The sequence below is a fragment of the Galleria mellonella genome, unplaced genomic scaffold (genome assembly GCF_026898425.1).
Source record: "Galleria mellonella isolate WM207_F2 unplaced genomic scaffold, CSIRO_AGI_GalMel_v1 utg184, whole genome shotgun sequence".
NCBI lineage: Eukaryota > Metazoa > Arthropoda > Insecta > Lepidoptera > Pyralidae > Galleria > Galleria mellonella.
Window position 1 is genome coordinate 3,091,821 of NW_026442025.1, and position 13,515 is coordinate 3,105,335.

Consider the following 13,515-nt stretch of genomic DNA (forward strand, 5'->3'; position numbering starts at 1 on the left):
GTTTTTGCTTGCTATTTCCTTCCTGTGACTGGGAATATGTTACTGACTGAAATAAAAGTAGCCAAAGTAAGTGGAAGATTGATAACTGATATGAAAGGTCATAGCACATCTCTCTTCTCTTTTCATTTAAGAGTTTCCTCTTGTCTGTGCAACTAATTCATGCATCTTCCTCCAGCCAGCTCTATCCCAGGCCATATCCTTTATCTCCCTATACGACATGACGCCTAGTGTATGCCTATAGCACATCTACTACTGCTAATAATACTGTAGTTGTCATATATTGTGCTTGAGGCATTTTTAAATCTAGGTAGTCACACTCATACTAATATTACCCCAATGAAACAAAATTTTAATCAGTTAATGAGTTAAGTATATAATTATTTAAAATAAATAAAAATGATATGCTGATCTTAGATGATAGATCATAAATTAAAAGTTTATATAGTTTTGTTTGTCTATGTATTTGTATATTTTTTTGTCCCATATATATCTTATGAAAAACAATGAATTTTTAAAATTACTCTCTAGATATGGTTTAGCATTCTGATGTTTTCTGTATACATAAACAGGTTGTGTAATTGTTGTCCTTAAGAATAATAATGCATGAGGCATGGGCGTCACAGTATATAGATATCAGAGGGCCTACCATTAAATATTTTCCGAAATTTCGGTGACGAACGAAACCGAAATTTGATGTTAAAATTACATAATACGTGCCGTTAAGAATTACTAAAAATGTTAAAATATCGTTCCTCTATACTATTAGGATAGGATTTATGATAAACGAAATGTTAAGCTTCATTTACTGGGTCGATTTCGGTACGAACAAAAACACGAAATTGATCCTGAAAATTCGGAATTTCATGGTAGACCACCAAATCGGTTTCCATATTACCCACGCCTACTAGTAACATATACTTATTGCTGAACTACATATATATTGCTTAAATAATATGGAACAATTCATATCAGAATAAAAAAATAGTTTGTATACAAAGGAAAATTAACGAATACGCCATGTTTGCCCTTTCGACAATTGATCGGATTTCATCCTTAAGTCCTCTTCAGGTAGTGTACGGCGCTTTAGGTCACAGGGTCTCGCCTCTCCCCTCGCACTAAAAAAAGAAAAAAAATGTCATATCAGAATGTCTATTATAGTTTCTTTGTTACAATTTATATTTACTCAACCATCAATTGCACTTGCATCGCTCGATGCCCTCATGCACTGCACCAATTAAGGGCATCGAATATTAAAACTAAAACGTAACTGTGAATTCAAGTTCATTGACACGGCAGGGTCGCCTTATCTATTGTCTGTTTAATAAACACATCAGCTGTCGCGCTCCATACAAGTAGTGCCTATCTATAATTTTATTAATGAATTGCCTTCTGGCAATGTCTTGTTCCTTCTAGAATAATATTACAAGGAGAAACAATTAGAATGTTTGTTTGTATTATTTGCTGTGTGATCCCGGCATAGAATAGGCCACCCCTTCCTTTGCGGTGAGTGTCGTGCGACTAAGAAGGGCGAAAGATGGACAGCAGCGTACCTCTTAAAACACCTCGAAAGGTTAACCGCGATTGCCAATTTTTTCTGCCAAGCGTGGCAACTACTAGTACGAATAGAATAGAGGTGCCCAAGCAAACGATTTTTGTACAAAGTCTTCCTCTGGTGCATTTTCTTTTTTGATGGGTGAAATCCCGCCTGCGCTAACGGGATACGCTGGCGGAGCACCAGTGAAGGGTGATCGATGAGAATGAAAACAGGCCAGTTACCCCATCATGATGAATTCATCAAGAATTAACCATGATAGTTTCCAGGGAGAACTGCGAGGAGGTCGACCTGGTTGGGTATATTGCTAGCAATGGGATTCTCAGTCTCCATTACTAACAATTCCTTTCCCCTCAGCCTCCCACTGGTGCATTTATTATGATGGGTTAACTGATCTGCCTTTCCATTCACACCTATCGTCCCTTACGTATACCCTTAGAACAGGCGGGATTACCATTTCATTATCAACTATTAAAAAAAACAACTGCTTCACGGTAGAAACACGAATGGGACCGAGGTGCCCAAGGAAATGACTTTTCTACAAAGTCTCTTTTTTTTATACAACTTAGAATGGCAAACTAGCTGAAGGCCCGCCTGATGGAAAGTGGTAATCGTCGCCTATAGACATAACAAAGTATACTGTTTCGCTCATGATACCCCGTTGCGACGGATTAAACACGTCTTAATCACAATGGTTCCAGGGGGATCCACGTGGAAGTCGACCTGACAGGGTATATTAATTTATTCAATACTATTATAACAATCGTTCTCCCCTCGATATATCCTGACGAATTCGCCTACAACTGTTTCTTAATAAATATAAATTTATTGGAATTTAAAAAAGCTCTAACACAAAACAAACCTATAAAAAGAACTGATGATTTTGAACACCTGAATGTATGAAGATCTTCATAAATTACAGCTAAGAACCATCTAAACCACGTCAGCTTTCAAACAAAAAACCGCATCATAATCGGTCCATTCTTTTAGAAGCTACTTATAACACCCCTCTTTTTGCATCCGGGGTTAACAACAGCGATGTCAGTAATTTCTTAATACTAGATGCATACACAAACTTGCAGAACTATCATTTATAAAAAGTTAATAGGTATTTTATGGAAATGGGCATTTAATCTTATAATAAGACACGGAAGAGTGTTTTAAGAATAAATTTTTTAATAAATTTAAAACTGTTATTAAGAAATATTTCGTGAACAAAGCCTATTACACTCTAAACAATCACTTGAATGACATATGTATGGCGCTAGTCAATTAGGCACGGGCTTTTTAACGAACATCTAATTTTAGACATAGTACATATAAATAAATACACAATGTTAACAAAGATTTAAAAGCATATAATTGTTTCTTGCCGGTTCTTCTCAGTAGAATAATAAAAAAATACGATTTAAAAGTGCTTAAAAACAAGTGCATTAGAATGGAGATGCTTTGAATTTGAATACATATCAGTCTTGCGTAACTTTCATACTAGTTTTAAATGTATAGATTTGGTCAGAAAACATCATGCCAACGTTCAGTAAAATGATGATATCACAATAGTGCCAACTTAACCAACAGTACTGTCAAATGCAATGAAAAGGCTGCGATTTAAACTATTTGTGGAACAGTTTTACCTTTGTATTTCATATTTCTTTTTATTTTGACGTAGGAATTACGACTATATATAATTAATATTGACTCTGGTACGAAGTACTTGCATTACGTACATTAATTAATGGCATTACGGGAAGTGTTGAAAACTTATGTACTCTATCAATAATATTACAAAATTGAGATCTCAAGGTATAATTGTATAAAATAATAAATATATTTAAGAATGTTATATTTGTACTAAAAAAAAGTGTTCATTGGAATGTGTAATTTGACATAAAATGTATATATCTCTTTTATCACATGATGCACATTTTAGGGAGAATTTTTTTTTTTTTTTACAACACAGGGGGCAAACGAGCATGCGGCTCACCTGATGGTAAGTGACTACCGCCGCCCATGATCACCCACAACACCAGCGGCATTGCAGGTGTGCTGCCAGCCTTTTAAAAAGGAATATACTCTTTTCTTGAAGGTTATGTTGTCGTATCGGTTCGGAAATACTGCTGCTGGAAGTTAATTCCAAAGAATGGTTGTGCGTGGAAGAAAGTGCCTTGAAAAACGCACGGTGGAAGACCGCCACTCGTCCAGATGATTGGGATGAAACTTTAGTTTGTGGCGGGTTGTACGGTGGTGAAAATCAGCAGCAGGTATCAGTCCGAACAATTCCTCAGAAAACTCCCCATGATAAATTCGGTAGAAGATACACATTTTATTAATATCGAAAAAATATCTAACTATAATATTATTGTAGCCCTATTTCTTTTAATTTTGAACGTTAGGCTGGCCAACATAACGAGAAAAAAGAGAATTTTTTGTGTAGATTGGTAAGATATTCCTGACCGAGTCATTTTAATTGGCTTTATGAAGTGCGGTCTCTTTTCCTTTGATTATATACTCTTCGATACATATAATTTACTATATTTATACTGTCTGTATATAAACAGTAAACATTAACAAATATGTAAAAAGGTTATAAATAAATAATAGTCTGATGCCGCTAAGTGTAAATTAACTAATTCGTTAGTAACCTGTTACAACTTTCCATATTGGTTCAACTAAACAAGTTATGTAATTCTATGTTTACTAACTCTATGCTAACTAATGGTAATAACTAATGTTCACGACATGATATATTGTTTATTTTTGATAAGGTGCAAAGAAAATAATATGTTAAATATGTATAATAATAATAAATTGCAATACAATGCTATTTTTTTTTTTAAATGAGTGATAATGAAATGGTAATCACGCAAGCGCTATGGGTATACGCTACCGAGTCACCATTTAGAGATGATAGATGAGAATGAAAGCAAGTGGTCTACCATGAAATGAAATTCCGAAATTTCGGACTCAATTTCGTATTTTTGTTTATACCAAAATCGGATCAATAAATGAAGTTTAACATTTCATTCATCATACATCCTATCATAACAATCCAAAGGAACGATATTTTAACAATTTTAATAATTTTAAACGGCATGTATTATGTAATTTTAACATCAAATTTCTGTTTCGTTCGTCCCCGAAGGTTCGGAAAATATTTCATGGTAGGCCCTCAGATTAGTTAGCCCATCTTGATTAATTCAACAAGATTTAACCATGATGGTTTCCAGGGAGATCAGCGTGGTCGCTTTCCCTCCATACAACGCTATTAGAAAGATATGGATCTCTAAACATCTATTTTTACGTATTGCCCCTGAAGAAAAATGTCGGATAAAGTGGAAATAATTGTCGAAACGACAAAAACACAGTTAATTTTCAGTTACGTACCAGAGGGAGACTTTGTACAAAAGTCGATTGCTTGGGTTCCTCTGTCACATTCGTGTTTCTACCGTAAAGCAGTTGTGTTTGCATAGCTGTGTTTCGGTTTGAAGGGTGGGATATGGCGTGAATTTACAGGGTACAGAGGAATAACACCTGAGTCCTCGGGAATGGCAACGCGTGAGGGGTATCATGGGCGAAACAGTATACTCTGTTATGTCCGTGGTACTGCTCATGTCTATAGGCGACGGTTACCACTTTCGATCAGGTGGGCCGTCAGCTTGTTTGCGATTCTAAGTTGTATATAAAAAAATATGTATATAGACATCGAATAAAAATGAATATAAGTTTTTAAAAAACAAATTAGTAAGAATTCACGCGTGCGGCTTAGAGCTAGTACGTCAATGTAGGCAATGCTTATTATTTTCAGTTCGGTGGCCCGTCACCAAGTTTCAATTCGAGTGTATAATATAAAATATAAAGTGAATTGCATATGCACACTAAGATTGTGTTTACATGTAATTGTCTAGACTCTGTTAGAATAGGCTCGACGCCCGACAAAATTGATACCTAATTCATACGACCTTGGTTTAACTATTCATTGCTAAATAGATCACTCGTGATCTCATTGCCTTTGTAGATAGAACTATTACACTAATAGAAAGGTAGTTCTGCAAATGCTGACGAAGAGCAGCGATTTGTATTCTGTAAATGAAGTAGGTAGATCCTATTATAGGCACCTACCTACTTAATTTTTTTTTCATAGATGGTAATGAAATGGTAACCCCGCCCGCGCTATCGATATAAACTGACGGGGCACCAGTGAGAGATGATAGGTGTTAAAGGAAGTGGTTTAGTTGGTCCATTGTGACGAATTCAACAGTAAACCAATCATAATGGTTTCCAGGGGGAACCGGGAGAAGGTCGACCCGTTAAGGTATATTGCTAGCAATGGGGTTGCCAATCTCCATTACTAATAATCCCTTCTCCCCTCCCCACCTATTTTTCTATAATTTTGCACACATTAAAATATGTCTACAGGGCGGACTTAATGCCTGGTGGCATTCTCTACCAGTCAATCGTCACACTAAACAGAGAGAGGTCTAGTAAAGTACCCGGTGATTTTTGAATTCATAAATAATGCAACTAATAATAATAAAGTTTATATGTATAATAGAATATTTGTTATTTATATTTATTTATCTGTGTATCTATGTAAATTTATATATATATATACATACATACATACATACATATATATGTATATCAGTTAATTCCATACCAGCCATTTATTGTCCACTGCTGAACATAAGTCTTATCCTATCCTGGGGGCGGTTTGCCGGTAGTTGTCACGCGTGATAGGCAGGTACGCAGTCGCCGTTAGGCTTTGGTAATGCTTTAAGTGGGACACTGCTACTCATTCCTCAATCATTAAATTCCCTTAGTTGCCTCTTACGATACACACGAAATGGAAAGGGTGACCCATTCTATGCCGGGATGTGGTCCCGGCATATCAGTTAATACTAGTACCATATTTGAGCTTTCTAACACTTCCCTAAGGTTGACTGGGAGAGAAAGCCTTTATCATTAAATTCGCTTTGTACACATACCTTGTAATCAAGAAATATCTTATACATACCTTGTATAAAGATAGAAAATATATATTTTTTTAAATACATTCATATATCTTTACATATACTTTCACGGCTAATATCCTGTATGATAATCTATGATAATTATGTTATATTTTATCTATTTATTACAATAATTTTCGGCTTTTAAGGGTAATTAAGTAACAAACATTCAAATATCTTTCCAAATACTCTCATTATAAAGTAGCATTTGTAATGATTTAGAAACAAGCAGACGGTCCACCTTATCGAATGTGGTAACCGTCGCTTATAGACACGAATAGTACTATGAATTTCAAGGTGCACTACTATCGATTGATGAAAAATATATATAATGCGAAAATAGAAGGATATATGGATCGGAGAGGCCCATCTATAAAGGATAGATGGGTTCTATTGGGAGAGGAGATGATTATGAAAGTGGTTAAATAAAAAAATTGGCCTTTGATCTTTGTCTCGCTCTTGCTTTTGCCATGAAGTAATTGTGCTTCCATGATTTTGTTTAGGTTTAGAAGGTATGAGAATGAGATTATAGAGTACGGAGACATAACACTATAATACTCAGATATGGCAACGCATGACACCATGGATATCATAGTGTATTCTGTGATCCCTATGGTGTTGTCTATGTCTATAGGCGACGGTTACCAGTTCCCATCAGTTGGACTATTAGCCTGTTTGCTATTGATTATAAAAAAATCGAGCAAGGAATTTGATGTAAGGTGGATTTTTTATGTATTAAATAAAATCTACCTATGACGAGACTACCATATTTTTGTTAAAGCGCAATAGGTAAGACATAATTAGGTGCACGAGGCACGGCGCACGAAAAATAGGTCAATCACACCATGTCCCTTATTCGTGTTCATTAGAAGCTATTTTTGGGTGTTCCCTAAAAAGTATGCGGCGTACATTTTTCTGCGCCCCCTTCAATCAATTGGATGGCGGTGTTTTCGTAGGGAAAAACGTTGACGAGTACTGATCGGTGTTTAAGATCGTGGGTACAGTAGGGAGGAACGTGCTTCGAGCATTTTCAAGTAAATTAAATTACCTACACCCAGTTACCCCATTTCCCCGGGAGGTTAATAATTTGGAACGTGTACGGTGGTTTCCATTTTGTCTATTTTCTGGTAGCTGTGTTGGACGATTATTTCGCCAATTTGAATCGATTATGATAATTCTTTTTTTTTGTATTTGATAAGACTGTCTCTGATTTTTGTCCCAAATTAATTGTGTGATGCCTAAAACCGCGTTTTTTTTTATTATGTTATTCTATCTTTCTTGACAAAGAACAGTATTAAGGAGTAATTTATTTGTGAACATGATACCACATTCTAAATTCAAATATTTTCAATATGTGTCTATGGGTCGACCTCCACGTGGTTCCCCCTGGAAACCATCGTGACTAATTCTAGTTTAATTCGTCAGGATGGGCCAACTAACCTACTTTCATCTTCATCTGTAATCCCTCACTGGTGCCCCGCCAGTGGATACCAATAGCGCAGACGGGGTTACCATACCATTATCACCCATTAAAAAAAATGTGTCTATGAAACATCTCGTCGTTCATTGGTATATTTTTTTTTTGTCATTATAAAGAACAAAATGTACATGTAATAATTTACTTTTATTTCCTTCCCTGTATATATAGCGCCATAGGGCTTTGCTTAGGATAAATAATAAACGTGTAGCGTACATTAAAAGGAAATAACAAAGCAGGAAAAGTTAGACCGCATTTTAATTAGTTTCATGTTATTATAATTACATTTTGTATCTATGGTACTTAGAGTTTTTTTTAATAAGCTCTTAAACGTCGCACAGCAAAAAAGTGGCCTATGTTCTTTTTCACCCCGAATACTACATATATATATTAAATTTCATGACGATTGGTTGGTTTATGACTCAAAACGGCGCCGAAAAGTAACAAATCAACCAAATTTATTTTAAAATTTATAATATTAATAAGTATTATATTTTATCTTATTTTTGAATATCGATTTAAAAAAAATGGCATGGTAAAATTATTTACTAATTACAAATACTTATCATACATTGGTGGTGGTGGTGAAATACTGTTGCTGGAAGTTGATTCCAAAGATGGGTTGTGATAGTTGTAATCCAGCAATAGAATGTACTAGGCTAATTTGATGATAATGCATGATAGTATGTTCGTATAAATGTTTACATTTGCAACGCGATGGGCGAAATTCGCCACTGTCTCTAGGACGAACTGGTTTTCTTAATTTATGATACGCATCGGTTAGTGAAAGTTCTATAATTGCAGGCTTTACCTATCTAGTGTATGTAACCATCCCCCCTAGAAACTGTTGTGGTTAATTCTCGACGAATTCATCACGGCCTGTTTTCATCATATATTTCATACAGGTGTAATTGTTCAGAGTTAATAACATTATTGAAACAACTACATTAGTATCAAATATTAAAACAGGAGTATTCCGTATAATCGAAAATCCGGATAGTAAATTTCAAAGTCAAATCAAATAATAATTACATTTTATTTATCTATTCATTTATATTTTTGTACACATTAAAATATGTCTACAGGTTGGTTATTTAGATCCCATCACTAACAATCCCTTTCCCCCTGTTTTGTTATGTTTTTAATTCTCATGTCAAAGTTTGAATAAAAGTTTGAAAAGTCGTACGAAAAAGTAAAAATAATGGATTTCAATATAAAAAAAAATAAGATAGAGTGAAGGTTTGGTGTCATTTTCTTCATTAGTATACCCATGCGGACTCGGGGTGAGCAGTTAGTTAAGACTAAAAAGTGAAATGCTGTTATGGTGGGTTCAAGAAATTTTGATGCATTATTCACTGTTTTAACACAGGCATGCCATAAGTGCTTCATCAGGGGGGAAGGGATTGTTAATAATGGGATCTAACAGCCCCATTACTAACAATATACCCTATCAGGTCGACCTCCACGTAGTTCCCCCTGAAAACCATCGTGGTTAATTCTTGTGAAATTCGTCACGATGGGTTAACTGACTTGCTTTCATCCTCATCAGTCATCTATCACTGGTGCCCTGCCAGCGTATACCGATAGCGCAAGCGGGGTAACCATTCCATTATTATTCATAAAAAAAGTGCTTCATCATCATCATCATCACCGTATCAGCTTTTAACTGTCCAATGTTGAACGTATGCCGCTCTCTAGAGGGTTTTGCCAATGGGTTGGCAACCGCAGTTAGGCTTTGGAGACGTTTTAAGAGCTGCTGCTCGTTGCATAAGTTCTTATTTCTTTTATTATGTTCTACGGGTTGCCAGACTTACACCCACCATAATTGGCGGTAACTAATTGGATGCCGTGTAACCGTAGTCGTCTTGTTAATCTGTTGTAAACAAATCCGATATGGCATGAAAGTTTGAGGCGAGTGATTTATCATAAACGTGTTTTAATTTTTTTTTTTTTATTATTTAGAAGTGGCGAAGAACCTGACGGTTTACCTGATGGAAAGTGATAACCGTTGCCTATAGATATGTATAGCACCGTATACATAATGCCCATAGCTTAGGTGAGGATTAAAGACGTGGCTTCTGTAATTTAATTGACATATCTCATGTTTCGAATAGAAATGCATCCATGCAAACACATATCTATTTGATAACAGAAACATGAGTGGGACAGAGGTGCCCAAGCACACGACTTTTGTAGAAATTGTCCTATGCTTTTAAGCAATTTTAACCATAAAATAACGATATGAAGCCATCCGAATTTTTTGCAATTATGTTATGTAGCTTCATCGTCATTTTTTAACCGAATTTCATATTTTTTCCCAGTGAATAGAGATGATTTCTATCTACCATTTGAGTTTTGCATCGATTGAAACTACTTAATTTTTCTTACTGGTGCATGAAACTGCTTGTCGCGAAGTAAAATTTAATAGATACGCGATTCCGCGTGATATCTTACATTTCTATGAAACATCTTTGTTTATGGGTGTGCGTGTATGTGTTCATGATAGTAGTAAATTTTTTTGCGAAATAAAATTTAATCTTTAATCTCACTACTTCCTATGACACTGTGTTAGGTTGACTGGAAGAGATCTCTTTTAGAGATAAGTTCGCTTTTGCTAACATTGTTAACTAACTTATTGTTGTTACTGTATGTTTTAGTGCAATAACGAATATATATATTATACTGCCACATTTCTGGTCACATCTCACAAGTGTTACAATATCGAGTAAAAAAATCTAAACTGGATAAGAATAGTATTTGATGATAACCCTCAGTATTTTTATCGCTTGATGCAGGGAAATGTTGACAATGGAATCAATCAAGTCCACGTTTCATGAAGCATGTTCCAGAAAATCACCTTATTTTATTTCCTTGGGATTTATTTATTGTATTTTGTTACAAGTGTGAATGCTTCAATATGGTTCCGTTCGAAGTGTAATGCATTTGAAAGACGTTTGATTGAAATAAAATGCCCAGTCTTTTTTATTTTAGCGCTATCCATACCCGTATGTATTGAATTCGAAATAGATAATAAATATACATTATATTTTTGCTATGCTTACTATGTGTTGATGAAATAAATAGATGTATTAACTACTATTCATGTAAGGGTGGCGTCACCTTGTACACACGAAGCCTTCCAAAACACGAAGCAAATGAAATTTTAAATTATGAATTTTTTTTTTTTTATACAACTTAGAATGGCAAACAAGCTGACGGCCCACCTGATGTAAAGTGGTAACCGTCGCCTATAGACATGAGCAGTACCATGGACATAACAGAGTATACTGTTTCGCCCATGATACTGCCCATGCGTTGCCACTCCTGAGGACTCAGATGTTATTCCTCTGTACCCAGTAAATTCACGCCATATCCCACCCTTCAAACCGAAACACAGCCATGCAAACACAACTGCTTCACGGTAGAAACACGAATGGGACAGAGGTACCCAAGCAATCGACTTTTGTACAAAGTCTCCCTCTGGTATTTAGAGGTTTATTTAGGTTGGGATTTAAACTAGGGATCCCGGGACCGCAGTCAAAGGACTAAATACATTATAATTTGACGCACATATGATAAGTTTAATACATTAGAGATGTTGTACGGATCATATCGTAGATTAAGACGTGAATTCTTTTTGTCCTAGTTCACACGAGTCAAACCACGGTATGTAGCTAGTAATAACAATTTGAAATTGTTCCAGGTGGCGGTCTAAGTAGCGGCGTGATCCTTCAGCGATTTCCTGAAACCAACTGGGACGATACACCGTTTCACGAGGGCATAGAATGGGTAATTGCGTTATTAAAGTTTTATGAGATGGTTCCAGTGTTTTCAGCGTTCAAGAGTTGCGGCAGTCGCTTACCATCGCGCATTGTATGCATAATTGCCACGCCATTGTATAAATCAGAAAGGAATATAACAATCTTTTGTTAAAAGAACTAGTTTGGATGAAACTCGCTTGTGGCAGAAACACGAGACAGAGGTTTTTTTTATACTACTATGGTAGCAAACAAGCTTATGGCCCGTCTGATGGTAAACGGGGTTACCCGTAGCCTATGGACGCCCTATGAATACCAAGAATGTCACGCGCGCGTTGCCGAAACCTTAATACATGCTTTTTGATGTACTCCATGCTGAAATCTCCAAGGAGTGCCTCGGTAGGAAAATTATTTGAAATCGAACTGGTGTATGGGTATGTTAGTGCAGTATCAAATGATCATCTGATGATGATGATCTCTGTCTCATACGGGTATTTGACACAAGCGCTAAGAGCAAAAAGTCAAGTCAAGAAGTACATGGCTGTGAAATTACGGGGTGCGGAATCAAAAATTTGGTCTCAAGAATAGTGGGTACTATAAGATCACAATTTATTCTGTCAAACTCGCCTATAGGCGACGATACTAATTTTCCAATCAGGTGTGCCATCAGATTGTTTGCCATTCTAAGGTTGGTTTTAGTGTCACGCTGATGGTTGCCACTGACAGACCAATATGTATAATTCCTTATGAGCTCTGAATGCCGATGATCAGCGTGATATTAAAATCAGCTTTTTTTTTATACCACTGAGGTGGCAAACAAGCATACGGTCCACCTGATGGTAAGTGGTTACCGTAGCCTATGAACATCTGCAATACCAGATGCGTGCGTTGCCGACTCTGAAGAAACCTCTTTACCCCCCTTTTGAAGAACCCCATGCTGTAGTCCATGCTTTAGTATCCGTTCCACTACGACGAGCTATCATGCTACAGACAGACACACAGACTTGTCAAACTTTTAACACCCCTATTTTTGCGTCGGGGGCTAAAAAAAGACTATTTCAGTATTTTAAAACTCTATTTTAAGTGCGATCAAAATCTGCTTTCTTTTACGAGCAGATCTCTGTGAGTGGACACTAGGCTGCGATGTGACCGATTCCTTGTTGTGTACAGTTTTGCCAGCCACAAGGATGGGCGCTGTCGACGGAGCGGTCCGAGCCCCGGTTCTACGTGTCCGTGCTGACGGACGTGGACGCGAACCGGCACTACTGCGCGTGTCTGTGCTTCAACGAGACCGTCGCCATCACGCCCACCAAGCCAGCGGACGAGGTGAGCATTTTATAGGATACTAGCGAGCCCTCTTAGCTTCGCACGGTTAGATATATAAATAATGTCTAATTTTTTTTTAAATACAGCCCATGTTGTTTGCTGATATTTCTATAGGTGAAATAATTTTTAAAGTCGGTTAAGTGCTTTTGAGTTTTTTTTATTACAAATAATCTTTCCTCTTTATAAGTTTAGATGGAAATGGAAAGAGCATATTCCCTATCAGATAAAAGGATATACGGTCAAATTCTGCCTTGTTGATATAATTAGGTGCTATATCGACCAACCAAATAGAAAAAAAAATTAATAATTAGGTGTTACTAATATCTTTTAATAGGAGGGAAAGGGATTGTTAGTAATGGAGACTGAGAATCCCATTGCTAACCTAACCAGGTC

General features: G+C 36.3%; 1 protein-coding gene across 1 annotated transcript in view; it reads left to right on the forward strand.

Moving 5' to 3' along the window:
• LOC113512189 (myotubularin-related protein 5) overlaps positions 1-13,515 on the forward strand; it is a 116,651-nt gene that overhangs the window by 1,492 nt on the left and 101,644 nt on the right. Inside the window, exons 2-3 of the mRNA XM_052893803.1 lie at positions 11,742-11,827; positions 12,967-13,122. Coding sequence (XP_052749763.1) covers positions 11,742-11,827; positions 12,967-13,122 — 242 coding nt within the window. The remainder of the gene's footprint in view (positions 1-11,741; positions 11,828-12,966; positions 13,123-13,515) is intronic.